The 23,002-nt window shown below is 21.4% G+C and overlaps 3 protein-coding genes across 8 annotated transcripts in view; 2 read left to right on the forward strand and 1 right to left on the reverse strand.

Annotated features, from left to right (window-relative positions):
• Nucleotides 1-1,656: 1,656 nt before the first annotated feature.
• Nucleotides 1,657-7,200, reverse strand: LOC122719564 (methyltransferase-like protein 17, mitochondrial). 2 transcript variants are annotated; one of them, XM_043945501.1, is made up of 10 exons: nt 7,160-7,200; nt 6,870-6,972; nt 6,590-6,743; nt 6,098-6,488; nt 5,854-6,013; nt 5,637-5,780; nt 5,490-5,561; nt 2,111-2,249; nt 1,871-2,009; nt 1,657-1,791 (listed from the first exon to the last, which is right to left on the reverse strand). In XM_043945501.1, exons 2-10 carry the CDS (start codon nt 6,912-6,914, stop codon nt 1,722-1,724), a joined length of 1,314 nt encoding a protein of 437 aa, XP_043801436.1. In that variant the 5' UTR covers nt 6,915-6,972; nt 7,160-7,200; the 3' UTR covers nt 1,657-1,721. The 2 variants fall into 2 exon arrangements, with proteins under 2 accessions (XP_043801436.1, XP_043801435.1); XM_043945500.1 differs by lacking the exon at nt 7,160-7,200 and having other exon boundaries at nt 6,870-7,119.
• On the forward strand, nt 7,161-12,748 carry LOC122719563 (xenotropic and polytropic retrovirus receptor 1-like). 5 transcript variants are annotated; one of them, XM_043945496.1, is made up of 12 exons: nt 7,161-7,335; nt 7,444-7,597; nt 7,685-7,944; nt 8,014-8,275; nt 8,367-8,542; nt 8,607-8,708; nt 8,770-9,007; nt 9,110-9,304; nt 9,371-9,540; nt 9,620-9,753; nt 12,032-12,084; nt 12,155-12,174. In XM_043945496.1, exons 1-12 carry the CDS (start codon nt 7,267-7,269, stop codon nt 12,157-12,159), a joined length of 1,818 nt encoding a protein of 605 aa, XP_043801431.1. In that variant the 5' UTR covers nt 7,161-7,266; the 3' UTR covers nt 12,160-12,174. The 5 variants fall into 5 exon arrangements, with proteins under 5 accessions (XP_043801431.1, XP_043801430.1, XP_043801433.1 ...); XM_043945495.1 differs by having other exon boundaries at nt 12,032-12,748; XM_043945498.1 differs by lacking the exons at nt 12,032-12,084; nt 12,155-12,174 and adding an exon at nt 11,492-11,793.
• A 1,527-nt stretch (nt 12,749-14,275) lies between these two features.
• The window catches only part of LOC122719579, a 10,395-nt gene continuing 1,668 nt past the window's right edge, over nt 14,276-23,002 (forward strand). Inside the window, exons 1-3 of the mRNA XM_043945516.1 lie at nt 14,276-14,692; nt 16,132-16,761; nt 17,174-17,400. Of these exons, the coding sequence (XP_043801451.1) occupies nt 14,599-14,692; nt 16,132-16,761; nt 17,174-17,400 (951 nt within the window). The 5' untranslated portion in view covers nt 14,276-14,598. The remainder of the gene's footprint in view (nt 14,693-16,131; nt 16,762-17,173; nt 17,401-23,002) is intronic.

Raw genomic sequence — 23,002 nt, forward strand, 5'->3', positions numbered from 1 at the left:
TATTGAAGTAAATAATATATTTTTCTATTTTTGCTATTTTTTTGACATTATTCATTGTTTAGATAGCTTTAAAATAATCAAGATTGGACATTTTTTACTTGGAATAAAAATAAAAAATAATTCGAATAAAACAAAAAATAAATTTATTTCAAATAAAAATGTTTGCAATTCTAAAATTTTATTTATTCTAAAATATATTATAATATAATATATATATATATTTATTATAATTATATTCTATATTATTATATCTATATATCTATATTATATTTATTATAAAATTTTATTCTAAAATATCTAAAAAAAAACTATTTATTTTTAAAATATTTGATTATTTCAAATAACAATATTTATATAATAAAAGATAGTATTTACATAATAAAAAATAACAAATATAAAAATTTTTATTATATTTTATATAAATCATATCAAATAGTGCAAATCAAAAGAAAAAGAAAGTATTGTTCACTACGAGAAAAGTTCCACGAAAGGAATGTGCATTTGATTGGTTAGAATGGGAAGAAAATGCCTATTTTTATACGCATTGTTTTTATTAACATCTTATCAACAAGTATTTGTTAAACATATATTAATTTGATTGTATAACAGAAAAATAATAGGATTTATTGAAGGTAAGATAATAAATCTAATAAGATAATTTCTCACATGACTCCATAATTGAAAATAACATCTTATTAAAATTATCTTATTGATATAAAACTTTTTATTCATTTTGAATATTCAAAAAATCAAATCTCATTAGCGTATATCAGGAAGGTAAACGCGTGGTCTTCAAGAGCGTCAAAAATGGGGATAAGCAAAGGATTCCTCTTGTGTTGTCCCATGAACTTCTTTTCAGCAATGAACAATACTTAAATCTAGATAAAAAAAAAGGAAATAGGAATTTTACATAGAAAAACTAATAACTTTTGGGAATAGAAAAACTATTTCATTATAAAAAAATATTTTATTATACTATTATACTATTATTATATTTTATTATAATATATATATTATATATTATATTTTATTATATATATATTGAAAATTTATTTCAATAATGTTTAGTTCTTAAAAAATTATCACAATTATCTATTTTTGATTTTATATAAAAAAAAAATTAATATATGTTATCAAAAAGATGTAATGAATGAAATGTAAAATATAAAAAAAAATTTATTTTAAAACTAAATAAAATTTTTAAATATGAATGATTCTTTCAATATATAACATAAGATGTATAAAATAATTTTATAATTTTTAATTTTATATAGAATTTTTTTTAATAATTTTTTTAATAAAAAAATTAGTGGTAGTTTTAAATTAATCTTTTCATTAAAATGCTTAAATTGATCACTTACCTTGTATTTGACAAATTCACTCTTCCGTTGTATAAGCAAAACTGACCGTGGACCAGCTTGGAAACGGCTTTTAAATCTCCCCTCTACACTTTCATTCATTTTTTATTTTCAGGAAAAAGTTGAATAACAGTCTTAAGAACTTTATTTTCATATGATGCTATGAAACTTAAATATTATTTTATTATTTTAAATATTATTTTATTTATATTACCAAATATAATAAATTAATTATTATTAGAAATAAATTTATTTACAATATATCAAAAAGTATCAAATAAAAATAAAAACAGTTGAGTAAAAAAATTAAATATTTTTTATTATATATGTAATATATAAATTACAAATATTACTTTTTATTTTCTAACATTTTTCTGTTTCAAAAGGTAGACGATCACCCCATTCACTACATCTAGCACAACGATATGTATTTCTAAAAATATGAAATGTTGCATTAATGCAATTTCAATTCTTTTATATAATACTTTCCTTTTTATTTAAAAAATACAGACTTTCCATTTTTCCATGTCGTGAAAATTTGTTCTTCTAATTCTCCGGAAGCTGTACACATACGACATATAACATGTTTAGACCGTTTTAATACTGGTCTAACAATTCGTGGCCATTTGCAATCATCTTCGGAACGTTTATCTAAAATTATAGATCATTTTTATATAAATTAGAGTTAACAATTTATTTTGTATTATTCTTTTTATTTTATATATATATATTATATTTTACTGAAAATGAACCTTTTTTAAGTACTACATATGAATAACGTTCATGTTTATACTCAGATTTTTCACCAATAGGTAATGTTAAATATGAAACTTCAAAATTGCAAGGAGTGTTATCTGTTACATATCTAGGGCATTGAGCATCATGAGGACACTGAAATAATTAATTACAAAAAATTAATATAAATTATAATATAATATAATATAAAAATTAATAAATTATAATATATTGTAAAATAATTGTCCAACACAAATATTATTTTTAAATATCGATTAAAATATAAGAAAATGATTCTATAAATCTAAAGTTCTAAATTTTTTTAGTTAAATATAAATTCGGAAACAGAATTTATCAGTTTTACTTTAAAAAAAAAAAAAATCATAAAAATATAAGATTTTTTCTAAAAATAAAATGTTATGTTAAATCTACGTAAAAAAAATATTAGAACATTTAATTTAATTTTAAAAAACAAAGGAAACGATAAAAAAAATAATATGAATTAATATTTTATATAATTTTTCTGATTGTAAAAAATTTTTAAATTTAAAAAAGTATTGATAAACGATTTTTCAGATATTTTTATATTTTTACAAAACGTTATCTATTTAATAAGAATTTATTATTTTGTAGACATTTCTAAGAAAAAAATTATTAAAATGATTTTAAACTTAAAAATCAGATCAAAAAAAATCTAATAAAAGAATATATAGTTAGTTAGTAATTATAATTTTCATGCTTTAATATTATTACCAGCCTATAGTATTTGAGTATTTACTTTATATATAAATGATTGTAATTAAAATAATGTTATGAAAATAAGTAGCTATATATAAATTTTTATTTCAATAAATTATAATATTAATTTTGTAAAAAATATTTTCATATTTTATATAATTTTATATATTTTATATATTTAAAAAAAATCTGTTATTTTGAGATAGTATAAAATAACAGAATAAATAGTTTTTTATAAAGCTTTGTTTTGTTGTTTTAATAAAGTTGATTTTTGTTGGTGAATTTTCAAAAATAGGAAAATTTATTTATAATTATTATTATAATTAATTATTATAATTATAATTATAATTAATTATATATTTCTATCTTTTTATTATTAATAAATTTTATTTATTGAATCAACCAAATGAAGATAGAGAAGAAAAAAAATTATGTAAATTAATACTATTTTATAAGACTTTTTACTTTTAAAATAGTTGTCGATTTTTTTATTTTTTTATTTTTTTTATATATATAAAATAATATACAGATTCAATACAATTCAAAACAATAAAGCAAAAATGAATACATACAAATAACATAAATAATATTATGAATTTACTTTTCATGATAATGAATTTTTAAAAAAAATATTGTAAATATAGAAACTTGTTACATTATATATATATATATATATATATATATATATATATATATATATAATAGTATGATTGCTATATAAAATGAGATGATTATACGAAATTTCGTTGGAAAAAAAAAAAAAACGAATTTTATTGGATTTTCAAAATTATTTGATTTTTCATTAATACATTCATTCTTATATCATGCATAAGCAAATCGTAATATTTCGATTATATCGTAATATCTCGGTGATGAAAATTAATTATAAATGAGAAATTGTAATTTAATTATATTATTTCGCGCATGTAGATTAATATTATAATTATATAATATAACAAGATCGAAAAATTTCTATATAAAATTCTCAAAAATATGTCAAAATTATATATGAAGAATATCATATATCATTCCTATAATTATAAATATTTTTATTACATATTGATTAGACTGATTTTGTAATGTAAACAATGACTATTTTAATGATAATTTAATGATAATTTAACAATCTAATAATAAAATATTTCGCATTCGGTAAATAAATTTATTAATTACTCATTAAATAATTCTTTAGTTAATTTTGTAGATATGGAGAAATATTATATTACATAAATATTTCATAGTTGAAATAAAAATTCTTCTATAAACAAATAATTTACTTACATTTTTTTCATCAATAAGAAAATAGCATTTATTATAGCACAATTATTAAATATCTAAATAACAAAATATAAAAAAAAAATTATAAATAAAATGAATTCAAAAATTAAATTTAGTTCCAAAAAATTTTTCTTTTTAAAAAAAGAATTAAATTATGATTCATAATTACTTTGAGATTTTTTATGTTTGTGACAATGAAGAATATGATGTAATAACAAAAATTGATTTTGAATTTCAATATCAAGATCATTTTTTAACATATTTTTATTTATAGATTTTCTCCAATCCAGAGATATAGAATGATGCTATAATGTTCTTTATATTAACTTTTATACATTCTGTACAATGTAAAATATTTTTCTATTTATCACAGTATAATATAATATAATATAATAATATAATATAATATAATAATATAATTTTATTTTTTAATTTTCATCTTTATCTTGTAATTTAATATAATTATATTTAAATATGTCAAAATCAAAATTTATTTTAATTGATGATGATTAAAAAGTTATTTTTGATTTCATATTAAAAAATATATAAGGAAATTCAAACATTTTATATATAAAAATTGGATATATACATTATTAATATATTCATAGAATAATAATAATAAACAATGAAATTAATATTATACAAAAATGTCAATTAAGATGTCTTAATTAAATAATTATATATAATTGAAATTTGAGATTTTTATTTTTATTATATTGTTATGTTATTTTATCTTTATTCATTTCATTTAATATAAAGTCATATTGCTTATAGATTAATCAATAAATCTTAACCAACATTTTTATATCAATTTTTGTATTTGTTTTAATCTGTAAAATCAATCCTTCAAAATTATTCTAGAAATATATATGATATCCTATGTATTGAAATGACATTGATATTGATCACATATAATTTGATTCTATTAAATTCTATTTAAAAAAAAACAAATTACAACAATTTGACATGTGTTCATATCAAATATTTTTTTAATCTAATTTTTAATCGAATTTAAAACCGTTTTAGCATTAATTTTAGTATACAGAACTTGATATTATATATAGTGTAGTAAATTTTTATTAAATAAACAATTTAATAAAAATGCAGAATGTTATTATGAATATTATTTTTTCCACAATTTCAATGCTTTTTTGAACTTTTGTCTGCTTAAAATTAAATTAAATAATTACTTATATTTTTAGTTTTCATGTAATATCTTATTTTTGAATAAAATTATCCATTCTTACAAAATCTCAAGTTTTTCAAAATTAGTAATGAAATATTTCATATTTAAAGTGGAAAACAATCTACTATCATTTAATCAATATTACAAAATAAAATTTTTTGTTAAATAATAATAATTATTATATTAATACTTACAGGTGAAAATACATGTACATTAGAAGCATTCTTCTTATAATTAAGTATGAAATCTCGAGCTTCATTAATTATCTATTTAAAATAAAATCATTAGTTATAAAATAATGATTAAAATGAATAAATAAATTTTAATAATATATGACTTACTTTAAATCCTATATTTGTTCCTTGTTCTACAATAATTAAATATCGTTCTGTTTTATTCCATAATTTTAAAATTGTTTCAAGACGAGATATTTGGTTTGGTAATTCTAATAAAGAATATGCACTTACTACAATATCATAAGTTGGCTATAATATAATATAAATAATATATTTAAAGTCTATTTTAGATATTTCAATGTAATATAAATTATATTCTTACAATTGGAGATGCAGGAAAAAATTGTCGATAAAAAACATAATTTGTATTAATTTTTGGTGTAGCATTTTTTATAAGATATTCAGATAATTCATTCATATCTCGAGAAACATCAACACAATAATATTCCTTGATGGATTTATACCAAAATTGTGAGGCTGCCCTAATAAAATTAAATTTATATTTTTTTAATATTTTTATTGCAATATTTTTAAATAAAAATTATTTAATTTTATATATATTTTACCACATAACTGTGCCAGTTCCTGAACCATAATCAAATAATGTTTTTGGTATAAAATTTTTATCACTATTAACAATTTCATTAAAAATTTTATATAAAACAGAATATTCAGGTACACTTCTACTAATTAAATATGCTAAACTAATGTATTTATTATATGAAATTGGTGACCAGTTATATATAAGACTTTTAAAAAGCTTAAGAGCTTTTGGATTATTAAGTATATCATTTTTATTTAAATTTTGTGCTTCATGAATATGTGGATATATTCTTGACTGCACTTCTTGTAATTTTAAATTAATATCTTCTTTTTCTGGTGGAGGATGTCTATTATTCAAATGTGTTGCTAATTTTTTACTACTTTCATTAATCATCTTTGATGAAATTGTTACATCTATATAAATAAAAATATTTAAAAATTACTTTTTAATTTTTATCTATAATAATCATAAATATTATATTCTAATAAAAAATATTTTTTTTATAACTTATTACCATGTAAAATGTTTTTAATTGTTTTTATAAGCCAACTAGGTTGTTCTACTCTCTTAAGCTTTATTATACCTGGATGTCGTCTATGTTTAAATTCATTGTTTGAAATTAATTCATTTACAGTATCTATAATTTTCATTTTTTGTTTTGTTGAGTACTAATAAAATAAAATAAAATCAATATTTAAATTTAAAATCGTATATTGAAATAATTATTAATAATTCATAAAAAATAATAAAATAAAAATTATTATCAAAAAGTAATAGAAAATATTTTTACTTACCCAACGCATTTGTTTATATCTCAAAAATGTTAGTTTTATTGACATAATCAATAACCTTATTTAATATTCTTTTGTGATGGAAAAATTGAATATAAAATAACAGCTATAACAAAACATAAAACTTTGTTGATGTTGATTAAAATTATAATACAAATGTTTAAAATCTGTCGAATTATACTAAATATACTAATGATATTGCAATACGATATAGTATATATACTATAACCTCAAATCAATTCTACACTGAAATATCTATTATATGTACAACATATTTTTCCAAAATAACTTACGGTTCTTTTTAATAAACTATTAAAAACTTAGTTATTATATATATTAGCGTAGTTAATAAAATACATTGAAATATTACGGTTATCAAGTTAATTAATTCATAAAGAAAATGAAATTTGCAGAGCACTTAAGTGCTCATATTACACCAGAATGGAGAAAACAATATATAAATTACGAGGTAAGATAAAAACTTTCATCTTCAATCCTACGTCAATTTTATAAATTGTGTAGTAATAACTATATTAAATTTAATAAAAATTTATATTATAAAAAGAATATTTTATAGGAAATGAAAGCATTGCTCTATGCAGCAGTAGAACAAGCACCAGCTGCAGATATAACAGATTCACATATATTAGAACGTTATTTTAATAAATTTGATGAACAATTTTTTCATTATTGTGATAAGGAGTTAGCAAAAATAAATACGTTTTATTCAGGTAAATTTTATACAATTATTATAATATTATTATTTTTTGAATTTTTTATAATTTATATTAAAAAATATTTTTTATCTATTTTATTAGAAAAATTAGCAGAAGCAACGCGTAGATTTGCAACTCTCAATAATGAATTAAGTGAAATTCTATCTGCTTCTGAAAATGGACAAGGAAGTCATAAGATCCATTATCGTAATAATATTTTGCATAAAAAGCCAGTTTCAACACGAAAACTTCAAGAATTAAAATTAGCCTTTTCTGAATTTTATCTTTTTCTCATTTTACTTCAAAATTACCAAAATCTTAATTTTACTGGATTTAGAAAAATATTAAAAAAACATGATAAAGTATGTAAAAACAATTAATGTATATAAAAATTGATATTTATATTAATTAATAGAAACTGTTATCCTTAGCTTTTAAATATAGATCTTGGAGCAAAATGGAGAGCAGAACATGTAGATACAGCATTATTTCATACTCATAAAGATATAGATAGGCTTATTGCAGAAACAGAAGCATTGGTTACCAGAGATTTAGAACATGGAGATAGACAACGTGCTATGAAACGTTTAAGAGTCCCTCCTCTTGGAGAACAGCTTTCTCCATGGATTACATTTAAAGTGGGACTTTTTTCAGGAGCTTTTATTGTTCTTCTTATAGCAGTAATACTTTCAGGCAAAATTATATTTTTATTATATAAAATTTAGACATATAAAAATAAAAATAAATCAATATTTTATTTTATTTTATTTTATCTATTTTATAGGTGCACGTTACAGAAATAATAATAATTGGCGAGTTTTATGTAGATTATATCGTGGACCACTTCTTATGATTCAATTTCTTTTTCTTATGGGAATCAATGTATATGGATGGAGATCTTCTGGTGTAAATCATGTTTTAATATTTGAACTTGATCCTCGAAATCATTTATCAGAACAGGTTGTATTCTTTATTTATTGTTTATATATAAATTATTGATATATAATATATAATATATTTTCAGCACATTATTGAAATGGCTAGTGTGTTTGGATTAGTTTGGTCTTTATCAATTTTAGGTTTTTTATATAGTGAAACATTGGGAATACCACCATTTGTTCAACCTGTAAGTTTTTGTAATATATAAAATTGTTAAACATACATGTATATAAATAATATTTTTTCAGATGTTGTTATATATATTACTAGCTTTGTTTTTGTTTAATCCAACGAAAACATTACGTTATGAAGCTAGATTTTGGGCACTCCGTGTATTGGGTAGAATATTTTGTGCGCCATTTTTTTATGTTGGATTTGCTGATTTCTGGCTAGCTGATCAACTTAATTCTCTACATACTGTTTTCTTAGATTTTCAATATTTTGTTTGCTTTTATGTACAAAATTCTTCGTGGACCACTGTCACTGGTTTGTAATTAAATATTATAATTGCAAATTTTATTATTTATTTTAGAACTTAATTTATTTTAGGAAAGTAATTATTTAATTATCTAATGCATTTTTTGATAGATGCGGAAACTTGTATTATGCGCGAACTTTCAATGAGACCATTTGTGGCTTGTTTGCCAGCATGGTTCCGATTTGCACAATGTTTACGGCGATATAGAGATACAAAAGAAGCTTTTCCTCATCTTATGAATGCAGCAAAATATGCTACTAGTTTTTTCGTTGTAGTATTTTCTTACTTACATTTAACTAATGCTAGTAAGTATTTTTTATATATATTAATTAATATAAGAATTACATAGAAGAATATATATTTCTTTATAGAGTATTATGTATTATCTACTGAAAATCCTTATTTTTATTTGTGGATAACTGCAAGTATTATGAGTTCTTGTTTTACATATACATGGGATATAAAATTAGATTGGGGATTATTTGATAGTAATGCAGGAGAAAACAAATTTCTTAGAGAAGAAATTGTTTATTCTTCTCCAGTAAGTTTGATTGCTTATATATTAATTAAAATTTAAAAAATAATTTTATATTTGTATAATAATAATATTTGTGTTTTAGTATTATTATTATTTTGCAATAATCGAAGATTTTATACTTCGTTTTGGTTGGGCATTTTCATTATCTCTTACTGAAATGGGATATGTACATGCAGATTTAATGGTTTCTATAATTGCACCATTAGAAGTATTCAGGTAAGTTAAAAATAAATTGATATTACTAGCAATAAAAATATATTTTTAGAAATCATAATTATTTGCTGTACATTTAATGTGTACAAAATATGTCATATTGCACATCATTATAAAGGATGTTCCAAAAACGCAAGATTTGAATTTTGCGCTATTTATGTGGTAAAGTGTTGTCAATGAAAAAAAAACAGCATGACAGCATAACAGTTCAAGATTATTAAAAATGAAGTGCTACACGAAAGAACAACACGTTTTTATTGTTAAGCAATATTTTAAAAATAAGGTTTGGCAACTCTAGTTCGCAATTTTCGTACAAAATATGGTCGGAATAATGATTTAACTTCATTAACTGTGAAGAGATTAATTAAAAAATTTAGACAGACTGGATCAATTAGACTGGATCTTAAACATTCTGGCTGTCCTTCAACAAGTTGTTCAACACAAAACATCGAAACAATTCGTGAAAGTATTGCTGAGAATTAGAGGGACATCAATTTGGCACTGTGATCAAGAATTGGATATTTTGAGAAGTTCTCTATTTTCACGATTTGCGAAAGATTTGCATGCTTACAAAGTTCAATTAATCCAAGAACTGAAGCCTACTGACACGCAATAAAGCTCCTTGACAGCGAAAAAATTCGTTGAATGGATTATGGAAATAATAACAACTAAATGCTAATTTTTCGAACAAAATTATCTTCAGCAATGAGGCTCATTTTCATCTTGATGGATTGATCGACAAAATCGACAAAATCGTCGTATTTGGGATTCAGAAAATCCACAAGTGATTGTTGAGAAACAAACGCATCCACAATATGTTACTATTTAGTGCAGATTTTGAGCTAGAGGCATCATCGAACCATTCTTCTTCGAAAATGCGATTAGTCAGGCAATAAGTTAATAGTGCACATTCGCATCGTGACATGATCCAATTTTTTGTGTCTAAATTGTAAAATATGAATGTGGACGACATGTAATTTTAATAAAACAATGCTATATGCTATACAGCCCGACAATTCAAACAATTCAATTATTGCATGAGTATGCAATTCATTTTCTTTGTGCGATTTAATGCTATTGGATCTTTTTTTTTGGGATTTTTTGAAATTTAAGATTTATGCCGATAAGCCCACGATCACACTGAAGAAGGAAATTGAGCGCTGCATCAACGAATCAGCCACATTTATGTAAAATGATCATAGCAAAATTAGCAAAAGAGTGCGTATGTGCATTATGTGTACAGCAAAACCGTGGAGACCATTTACCTTGCTATTCCATACATAATCTTATATTGTATATTTTATGAATCAATAAAAAATTTATAATTTTTAATTATAAACCTGTGTTTTTTATCAAAATTACTTCTTGCGTGAATTTTGGAACATCTTTTATAATATATCGTTTTTAGTGAAGCTTGATATTTCGCTTGCATGAGATTTAAAATCATTATATTTTAGTCAGACAAACAAGATTTATTGAGTGAAACTAATAAATTATAATAAATATAAATAAAATTTTTGTTTTCGATTTTTATCCTTGCTTTATTCATTTCCTTCCTCACTTTCTTTTCTTTTATTTTAAATTTTAAATAATTTTTATTTTAATTTTAAATTCAATTTATTTTGTCTTTTGGTTTATAATACACAAGGATATTTTTAATTATTATTAGTTTAATAATATAATAGTAAATATTTTAATTTATCATAAGCAATATTTTGTATCAATTTGCCTTACTAATCAGTTGATAGAAGGTACATGTGGAATTATTTTCGTCTGGAAAACGAACACCTATACAATGTAGGCAAATTTCGAGCAGTTCGAGACATCTCCATAGGGCCTTACAGACGCAATGAAAATGATGAACCGAAGGCGGCTATACGTCTTATGGATTGTACAAATAATGACGGTGATGAATCGACGGCATTTGAAATTGTCAAATGTGATCATTGAAATTGTCATCTTGTAATTGCATAATTTATTCGTACATACTTTAATTTGTAAACATGAATTTTATATTTATAAACAACAGTCTATTTATAAACATAATCATTTATATATAGATAAAAAACATAACTTTCATTTATTAATGAATTGAATTTCCTCTTCCTTATTTGTATATTGCATATTATTTTGCATGGTCAGCATGTTGAGTCAACTAATTTTAATTTAATTTATGCTTTTATGCTAGTATTTATATATTATTTTGTTATATTTGGAATTATATATAATAAATGATAATGATCAATTTGATTTCAAAATAATATTTGCTCCTTCCTAATAGGAGATTCATATGGAATTTTTTTCGCTTGGAAAACGAACATTTGAATAATTGTGGTAAGTTTAGAGCGGTCAGAGATATATCTGTTGCCCCAGTTGATTGCTCTGATCAATCTCAAATTTTAAGAATGATGGATGCAGCAGACGGAGTAATCAATCGAAAAAGAAAACAAAAGATGGTGGATAAAAAACCCTTACGCGCGTTTTCTAAAGGTGAATCTCTGATTTGTGATCTTGATACATAACTAAAAAAATTAATGGATTCACAAAAATTGTTGTTAATTTCTTGAAAATTGAAAATTGTTAATTTCTTTCTTTCTATAAATGTAAAGAAAACAATGATTTTATTAGTCATATAGTACAAAGATACATTATATCAGAATGATTCTATTATTTAAGTAAATGTGAAAAATGTATAAATGTCGTCAATCATTACAGTACAAATATATATATAAGATATAAAATATATATAAGAATGATTATATATATATATGATTTAAATAATTATAGGAAATGTATAAATGTTCTCATATATTATAAAATTCTACAATATTTACAGTTATGCTCTTGTCATAATTCATACAGCTTGCACTCTTATCATAATTCATGTTCAAATATCCTGCGCAGTAAATCATTCGCGAGAATCAATGTTTCGAGAGATCGTTGAATATATAATGATAAATTTAAATTTAAAAAATTTAAAGACGATAAAAACATATTATACAAATAAAAGAGTTTCGACAATATAAAATATTGATTATAAATTTTAAATAAAATAAAATATTTTAATGTTTTTAATGAATTATTTTTTCTCCGTATTGACATATATAAATAATGCAATATTTTATGCGTTTAATATGTAATAAAATTCTTACTTTTTTTTATCTTTTATTTTATTATTATATATTTATCTTATTATTATTTTTCATCGCTTTATTTTAACAGATAATGTCTCTTTTGTGATAAAAGTATACTACCTAACCTAAATCTAATTTAACGCCTTTTGAATATTTCGACAGCTGAAAAAAATAAAACGCTAATAGCGAGTGTATCGCGCGTAATCTGTGTCAAATATAGACATACTTTTAATACTCTTTGAACAGTTGTTGAAAGTATAATAGTAGTAATATATTAATTAGTATTTTAGAAATTTATTATTATCAAATTATTTGTTTATAGCGCAAAAGATTAATTGCATTCATTAGGAATTTTATTTGAAGATAATTTCACAGGCTCAAAGTTTTTAAGAATTATTTATTTCTGATACAAAACTTCTTGTAAGTTTTATATTGTAAATTTATTTTTTTTTTTTATTCAATTTATTCATTTTCGGTAGATATTATGAGTCAATATTTTTTTTCAAACTTTTCACATATATTCAAATATTCAAAGCGAATAGAATATTAAATATTCTTATTTCTTCTATAGAAGAACGTTTCAAATATTAAAAATAATTTGTCTTAAAACTAATTGAAATTTATTTTAATTAAATATAAAATAAATATTAATTTTTTGAAATATTTAAGTTAAATATTACATAATTTCTATAAATATATACTTTTTTTTCTAAAATATATTATTTATTCTAAAAAATCTGTAAAAAATTTGTAAATTTGTAATTTTTTAAAACAATATTTTCTAATATTGTATCATAATATATTAATATGTTTTATATCTCAAGTGTACCATGAAAATGTATTATAAATATTTTTATATTTAATAATATCTTTATTAATTAAATTATTTATTATTTTTTTCAAATAATAAATAGATATCAAAGTATGTTCAATTGTAAATAAATAAAATTAAATTATAATATATTACTTAACTAATTTTTAATGTCATTGATCCAAGAAGATTGAGAAACACTGTTTCAGAATATTCTGTATCAATGGTTCCCAACTTGTAAATCATAATTTACAAAGGGGTTGCAAAATATTTTGTAAGGGTCGCTATTATTATTTCTAGAAAGTTAATGACTTTTAAAACTTATTTATTTTAATATTCTACAGAATATCATATTCTTTTGTAATTCAAAGACAAAATCATTAATTGTTATATGGCGATAAAATCATATTAATATTTTTTATTTTCTTAGCCTCATATGAGAGAAGAAATTACAATTATAACATTAAGAAAAGAAACAGTAATTGAAAAAAATTAGAAAAGATTACTTTTATATTCATTTATAAGGACACTACACTAAATCCAATATTATTATATATCATTAATAATTTTCATTTACTTGAAGTGACTTGATTTTATGGTAAATCATTTCCCAATGCAAATCCAGATAACATATATAAAATGAAAAAAGAAAAAAATAATAAACACAGGGCATCGAACACGGAAATATAGAATACGCAGAAGGACAAGTGTTATTAGTTTCGTCGGCGACGATGTGTGGTGGAAAGGGTAATGGTAGTATTGATTGCAGCGGAACTTGACCGCGCAAACTCTCTATCTGCCTTCAATGAAATGACGTGCTTACATATGGAACCACGACGGACGGAACGACGATAAAAACCTGTGGATACCACACCTGGCCGACACCTGCCAGTTGAAACGGTGATGATGACATCGACCCTCTGTACCTGCACATGGTTGCTGTTACCCTGCTGTGTTTTCATCACTCTCTCTACCGGTGAACACGATTTTTATCGTGGTAAGAATACATATCGTCCATTCGCCCGAATACACTTATCTTTTCGAGGGTAATGACACTATAGATGTATCATCGCTCTCCATAATCTTTTGTTTCTTTTCATTTCGTTTTTATCATTGTTCTTATGTTTTTTGAATAAAATTCGCAAATACATTTTAAAGAATCTCGAAAAATCGAACCACATTGCACGAATATCATTGTCACAATATAATCATTTCACATTTCTTTATTTCTAATTTTATGAAAAATTAATTTTATTCTTGATTAATTTCTTATTTTTTAGTTGTGATTGAATGAAAGTGTTAAATTTCAAATTTTATGAAAAATGTTTAAGGTTCATTCGGAGTTTACATATGCTTGCGTGTACAACGTTACTGATGTTAAAGAAATGTTCTATTTCTTTTTAATTTATTTAAAATATAATTTGATTGAGTAATTTAGAAATTCATTTTCAAATGTATAATTTATTTAAAAGAAAGGAATTTAATTAAATGGTAAATGCGCGTGTAATTATTACACATAAGTATATTATTATCTAGTTTTAAATTGAATAGAAATTAGATACATATGTGTTTATCAAAGTTACAGTAACGTACATGTATACATGTTAATTAAATTAGTTTGTCTGTCGACCACAGGAAATTCCTATTCTGATATCGCCATAAAATAAACCAATAATGAGTGGATATTGTATAATTTACCAATATTGTTTTGTATTTATAAAATTAATATATTATATTATTTTAGTGATAAAAAAATAATGTTGATTTCGTGAATATAAAAATATTTGAATCAATTTATTATAATAATAATCCCATATATCTAGTTTTTGAATCATTTAATATATATATAAAGATTATAAAACTATTGTATAATCTATTAATAAATTTTTTTATATATTTTTCTATTTTTTTATTTTATAATTCATATTTATTAAACTGTCTATTATGTCTGTTATATAGTTTGTTTTTTTATCGGTAAACCCGAGAAAACTTTCTCATTGACTTAAAAATTTAATGAAAACAATCGTATTATGAAAGAATGCAGAAATAAAGAAAAATAATTAAATCAAAAAATTATAAAAAATAATAACTAGCTAAATGTAATCTGAGAAATAAAGCATAGAAGATAGGCAATAAAAGATAGAAAATAAGTAAGATAGAAGTAATAAAATAGAAAATAAAAAATTGAAAGAGAAAGTTTAGAAAAGAATTTACTAATTTAAAAATCTAAATATTTAATATAAATATAAAATAGAATCGATACTAGAAATCGAGGATAAAAAAATCGAAAAGAAACAATCGATATTTTAATTTTCTTTAATAAATGCGAGAAATTAAAAATTAGATATCAATTCCAAGATGTAACAAATTGTTACATGTAAAAAAAATTAATTTTTAAACAGTTAAATACACAAGAATAATGTGAATATTTTTCAGATGATATTCCTGAATCTTCGAACATTGCGCTTAAGCAATTTTTGATTAAATATCTTAAGGGACAAAGAATGTATTATCCTTCATTGTTTGCGAGCCAAGCTTACAAGAAACATCATTTGAATTTATATCGCCAAAAAAAAGAATTTTTGGAGGCTTTGATCAATAAAAGAAATTTGGCTGAAATTCTAAGAAAAGAGAAATCGAAAAAATGGAATTATCGGAAAATAAAATACAACGAGCCGATCAACGAATTAGCGCAAGAGAGGGAACATTATTCTCCGCTTTATAAAATATTGAATCCGTTCCAGAGTTCCTTGAAATATATGAACTTTAAGATGCCTTATTTTTCCCATGAAACGAACGATGATGAGGATATGAATTTTCAAGACGATGACGAAGATGAATATGATCAAAACTTTGATAGAGGAATGAAGGAAGAACCATTGTTTGCACTCCACGGAAGTTACAGTGGTTCAATTAACGAAGACGGCAAAACTGATATACAAAAATCGCAAGCGATCATACCGGAATTCATTTTTAAATTTGAGGATTCAATTTTGCCCGAGAGACATCCGTTCGCAGTAAAACCCAATGATCCTAGATATTATAACAACGCTCTTTTTTCGTTAGGTATGTCAAACTTTAATATATTTCATTTATTATGCTCTTTTTAATAAAATATCCTACTTTATATTTCGAAATAAACGTGAAAAATAAAATTTCTTATTATTTTTTCTTTTTAGAAAAAATAAATTAGATCTGATTCTAAATCTTTAAAAATACATACGATTTTTTAATTTTATTTGAAAGTTAAAAAACACAGAATTTAAAATTATTTATTATAATGATATATTATATAATGATATATTATAATGACATATAATTATTATAATATATTTTGAAAAATAAAAAAATAATAATATGTTAGCTAAATAGAACATTTTTAACTAAGAAGAACAGAATTTATATTGATAATATTTTTATAACTTTATATAAATTTATAATATGATTATATAATATCGTGTTATTATACCTATAATAGATGATAAAGACAATTCGGATTTCGAAAAATCGATAAAAAATAATACAAAATGGGAACAAGAGAATATAATAACAGTAAATGGACCCATCGTACGTAAGGAAAATCCAAGAAATATTGAATCCAAATTTAAGAATACGGATCCAGTAATACCTGAATTGGAACGACGAACGGAATACAATCCATTGTTTGTACCTGTAAACCAGGATTTGAATAATGATATATATTTTATTGGTAAGCTAATATATAGTTATTAATATATATAGTTATTTGAATTTTATTGCACCAAATTATATATAAATTAATATATTCTTTTTGGAGAATTGAGTTTAGACAAGAAAATGAAGCATAACATATAAAAAATATTGATTTATTTATTAAATTATAAGCAATTTAATTTTCCATTAGATTAGGGATGTCGAACTTGTTGCACCATTTTCTTTCTTTTCTTTATTTGATTAATAGGACATAGGAGAAAAATTCTATATCTATTTTTTTTCTTCAGTTGTTGCATGAATCTCACTATAAGTAGACTGTATAGACATATATATAAGTCTTTTGTTTGTAATAAATATTAGGATTGTGGCTTATTCATAATGGAAGATCAATTGATTAAAAAAGAATCATGCAGTTTCTGAAATTGATATAAGAATAGTGGAACACTAGCTAATCAAAATGAACTATCGGTAAGGGAAAAGCTCGACATCTCTGTATTAGATAGAGAGATGCAGATAAAATTCAGTTGGTTGTACTATATTATAATAAAATTTGCCAAATTGAACTTTTCAAATCAAAAATTTAAGAACGTCTCATATCACTTTAAATGATATAATTGATTATTCCAATTATTTAATTGGTAATTATTTAGAATAGGAATTAGAATAGAATTATTTAGAATAAATCTTCGCTAATTTCGATGATTTTTAAATATGTTGTAGAATTTTTGTGAAATATGTTGTAACATTTTAAACAACTTTTTTTTTATATGTTATCGCTATTCAGCCTAGTTTTAGAGATATTTGCAAAAAAGATTATTATTGATATAGAATTATTAGAATTTATTATATATATATGCGCTCGCAGTTGCATAAATATGTGACCGTTATCCTCATTATTAATATAAACAGCTAAGATGTATAGGATGAATTAGTAAAAAAATCTACTTTCTGATGAATTATGAATAATAATAGTAAGCTTAAAATGTTTCAAATGTATCAACTTAAGCATTCTACGGATCTTTCGGAAGATTTGAGATATTTTAAATTTAATATTTTAAAGTAATTCATAAGAAATTAGCTTTTTAAATAAATTATCCCTTATATATCGCTGCTGCGATATATTTATAGAAACAGCAGATAAATGACAGTCAGATATTTACATATATACAACTACGGATATATACGTACAAGAGAAATTTTATATAATAGCAGCAATTTTTTTTCAAATATTTTTTTTTTCAAATAATATTTTATATTATTAATATTATATTATAAATATTTTTTTCAAAAAATATGGTCAAACAATAGTAACATGTAAAAAAAAAAGTTATTCAAAATATCGATTTCAACAACATATTCAAAAATCATAAAAATTGGTGAGAATTTCCTTATTTTGAATAATTATTAAAACTTTTAATTCTAATTCATCATTGATTATCGAATAGTTGCTGTAGTGATTGATTATATCATAGGACTATATAAAATTCTATATAAAATTTCAATAATGAACACTATAAATTATAATAATTATAGAACTGTTATATACATAATGTCTATATCAATTCTTCATAATTCTTTAAAAGTTTCGATTTGTAATTTAAAAGTACATTTTATGATCAGATTTATATGAACTTATATATTTTTAATCCTATTTCTATTTAAATAGTTTTTATTCTGTTGTTATTTTTTGCAGTTATGTTCTATATTTTAATTTCGATAGCTGAAAAATCTAATTATTCATTATCAAAGAATTAAATATATTTGATTTATATATCACTCACGTAGATTAGAATTGAGTTATTTTATTATTAAGTTATATTATTTTCTGATCACGAAGAAATGACTAATAATATCAGAATAATCCTCACGTTAAAATTTTACATTGAAGCCGATATCATTATAGTCATATATTACTCGATAATCATCAACAATAATTATTATAACGAAGATAGTTGTATTAGTAACATTTGGACAGACAGTATAATATATAGATATATAACATTTTTATATGCAATTTGTTAATATATAGTATAAAAATTTTTTTATTAATATCTTAGAAACTATATATAGAAATAAATATTCGAAGTTAAAATTTTCAATCCATTTCTTTTCCCTCCGCCTCTCTGAATTTCATGTTATCAACAATTGATGTTTTTCGATATTTATAATATATAATTATCTTTTTTTACAATATCTAATCTTTTTTTGCATTACATTATATTAATGTTTCAAAATAAATAATTGTACATTTAAAATGATATGAATATAAGTCTTTAAAATTTTTATTTATTTTTGTAACATTGGTTCGACATAAAAGATATTGTAATGCGATATTGTAAACAATGCATGGTTTACTTATCTAGCGTTTTTAGTTAAAATTAAATTACTTATAATTTGATAAAGCTTCAATTGATATTTTTTCATAACAATTTTTATGTTTGGTGTTTCTTTATCAAAAAATTGAATATATCATCATATATATATAAGATTTTCTTTAAAAAATATATATATATATATATATATTTTTAGAGGAAATTTTTAAAAAAAATTCCATCTAAATTTTTAAGAAAATAAATTTTTAAGTTTTAATATATGGACGTTACTATATAGAGGAAATGAAAGTGGGTTCTAAATATCAAATATTATGATAAAAGAAGCTGATATATAGGCTTAATAAACAAATTACAAGAATTTTAAATGCGTTAGATAAAGTGAGACAATAATAGAAAATATTTATCATTTATATAATATTCTTCTTTAATGAAAAGAAGAGAAATTCATATTCTTTTAAATGTAATTAATTATATCGATATTTAAGTATAATATAATGCAACCTACTATATGTTGCATAACTTATTTCAAAAGTTACGTCAAGTCAATTTTAGTATATTCATTCTATTTTTTATTTAAATCCACAGATAAATTATATTATATTCAATCAGCCTACTTACTAAAATTTATAGATGAATTGTTATATTATATTCAACTAGCCTTGTTGAAATTCATAGGAACAAATCAAAATACAATAAGAAAAAAAATGAATATTTTTTCTATACACAAACTTGTTTCTTTTAATAATATAGTATTAAAATATTAACATATTAACATAAATATTAACATATTACAAAAAAATCATATATATTTGACCATAATATTTGAATCAATTTGAATTTTATAGATCACTGAATGTGTATGTAATGAATCAGGTTACAATTAATTGACTCTATTTCATTTGCAATCAATGTTTCTTATTTTGATGATTTGAAGATTACTTAGAAAAGAATAACAATCAAAATTCATATCTATAACACTTCATCTTAACATAATAATATTCATTGAAAATCCGTATAATCCGTATATCATTGCATTTTTCATGTTATTAATGTATATTGATTTCTTCAAATAAAATTATTTTGATAAATGATTTATTCTAAACATATATTCGAATATGTTATTTCATCAAACTCGATTTCGTAACACAAATAAAATTCCTACATATATTGAAACATATTACGATTAATACATCGATTCGAATGCCTCGCACGCTGGAAATGATAAAATGATATTTCAACTTGTGTAAGCCATTGATTTAAATCTATTATAAGTTAATACATGCATTGCAATATGTTTCAACTTCAGTAAAATGATATAAAATAAAATAAAAAGATATATTATTATATACCTATATATATATTATATACCTATATATATAATATATATAATAATATATATATAATAGATTTAGTATAGATTAGAATAAAGATTAGTAGTATTATAATATTTTAAAAACATATAAGATGTATATAAAAACATAGCGAGTAGGATGCGATTACGATGTAATTAAATTATAAGTTTTTCTATCATATGTGTTGTCTATCACATTTTAATTTTTTTTTTTTCAGTTAATCATCTATTATATTGCTATTGCAGTTTATATTCTTATTCTAACAGTATATTATTGAAATAGAATTGCTAATAATTGAATATTCGTAATCGAAAAAAAGATGATAGATAGAAAGAAAACGTGAGATGATAATATTTGAAACCGAATTTTATTTTTTTGTATAAGATATAAAATGAAAGCTTTGTTCAACAATTTTTCGAATTAGGATATTATTTCAATTTATTCGCTAATTGCATTTCGGAAATAATAGTGTAAAAAAAGAAAAAAATAATGGATCTGTAATGTGCAATCATGATATTTAAGGCATTCATGGATATAATATTAGTGTGTGATATTAATTCATGTTATTAAATTATGATATTTAATTTTGTTTATTATTTCTTTTTGATTCAATAATCTCATATTAAAATAAAAAATATTAAATCTAAAATAAAAAATAAAGATCCATAAAGATTTGTTATGATTTGTGATTCATTAATCTACATAAAGGGATCTATGAAATTCAAATTAATTTAAATAAAAGAAGCAAGTTTTTGTGTAAAAAAAAAAAAAAAAACATTCAATGTTTCTAATCCGAAATCTTATTGGAATTGTTTTGATTTGTCCTTATAGACTAGTAAGTAGACAAATTAAATGTTAAACACATGGATTATTCACATATGGATTTAAATAAAGTGATTTCGGTTAACAGCAATTTTTAAACAAAATTTTTTACACATTATTTACTAATTGTTAATTTTTCTAATATTTCAAAAAAAAATTAAATCATTTAAAAAAGTTATAAAAGTTATAAAAGTTTCAAAGATTGATTTTTATTATTCGAAATTCAGAAATACATTTATTTTTCATCGAGGAATTCTATTTTACAAGCGATATTGCGATACAGTATTGCAGTCTCATTCTATAGCTTTTATTTTATCTAATGCAAACTTAAAATGTTTAATAATAACTGTTAATTATATGTAATATTATTATATGTTAATATCTTGTTAATTAAATCTTATCGAATATTTGTATATATGAACATTTTTTATTATTTTAAAATCTACAATTCACAGTGTTTTAAATTTTTATAAAATTATATAATCCTATAAAAATACATATAGGATATTTCATTTAAATCGATATTCGAATATTTATCAAACTATTATGATAATTTTTCAAATAAAAATAATAATTTCACGAGACATGCAATTTGACATAATTAATTTTATTGTGAATAGACTTTATAGAGAATATGAGAGGATATGAGAACAATTTTGTTTTTTTAAAATGAATTTTTTTGATTATAGATGCATATTGATATTTCCTATATTTCCTATATATTTGATATTTCCTATATAAAATCTTATTAAGTATTCTTAAACTTTCTTTTGCATATATTGTTGTATAATATATACCTAGAAAAAGTTTAAAGATATTAAATCAAACGGAAACTCAATATAACTAATTATTTTTCAATATCTTTGCGGAATGCCAGAATGCAAATTTAATATTTTATATTTACATATTTTCGAAAAAAGATAGAGAGATATTCATTCACTTGTTGTTAAAATATATATTAAAATTTTATTCTATTAAAATATTATATATAAAATATATATATTATTATATATATTATATATTAATATATAATAATATAATATATATATATAATATATATAATATAATAATATATATAATAATAATAATAATAATAATATGTATATT

Source organism: Apis laboriosa, unplaced genomic scaffold (assembly GCF_014066325.1).
Source record: "Apis laboriosa isolate Shangri-la unplaced genomic scaffold, ASM1406632v1 scaffold84_cov144, whole genome shotgun sequence".
NCBI classification, from domain to species: domain Eukaryota; kingdom Metazoa; phylum Arthropoda; class Insecta; order Hymenoptera; family Apidae; genus Apis; species Apis laboriosa.

Bases quoted from the DNA above. Each gene is read 5' to 3' on its own strand.
- LOC122719564 (XM_043945501.1), bottom strand. From the start codon at position 6,914: ATGTCAATAAAACTAACATTTTTGAGATATAAACAAATGCGTTGG. The intron at 5,562-5,636 runs GTAAGTCATATA...TATTTTAAATAG, and splicing joins GAACAAATATAGGATTTAAA to ATAATTAATGAAGCTCGAGA. The intron at 2,010-2,110 runs GTTCATTTTCAG...CTATAATTTTAG, and splicing joins ATATGTAGTACTTAAAAAAG to ATAAACGTTCCGAAGATGAT.
- LOC122719563 (XM_043945495.1), top strand. From the start codon at position 7,267: ATGAAATTTGCAGAGCACTTAAGTGCTCATATTACACCAGAATGGAGA. The intron at 7,945-8,013 runs GTATGTAAAAAC...TGTTATCCTTAG, and splicing joins TATTAAAAAAACATGATAAA to CTTTTAAATATAGATCTTGG. The intron at 9,305-9,370 runs GTAAGTATTTTT...ATTTCTTTATAG, and splicing joins CTTACATTTAACTAATGCTA to AGTATTATGTATTATCTACT.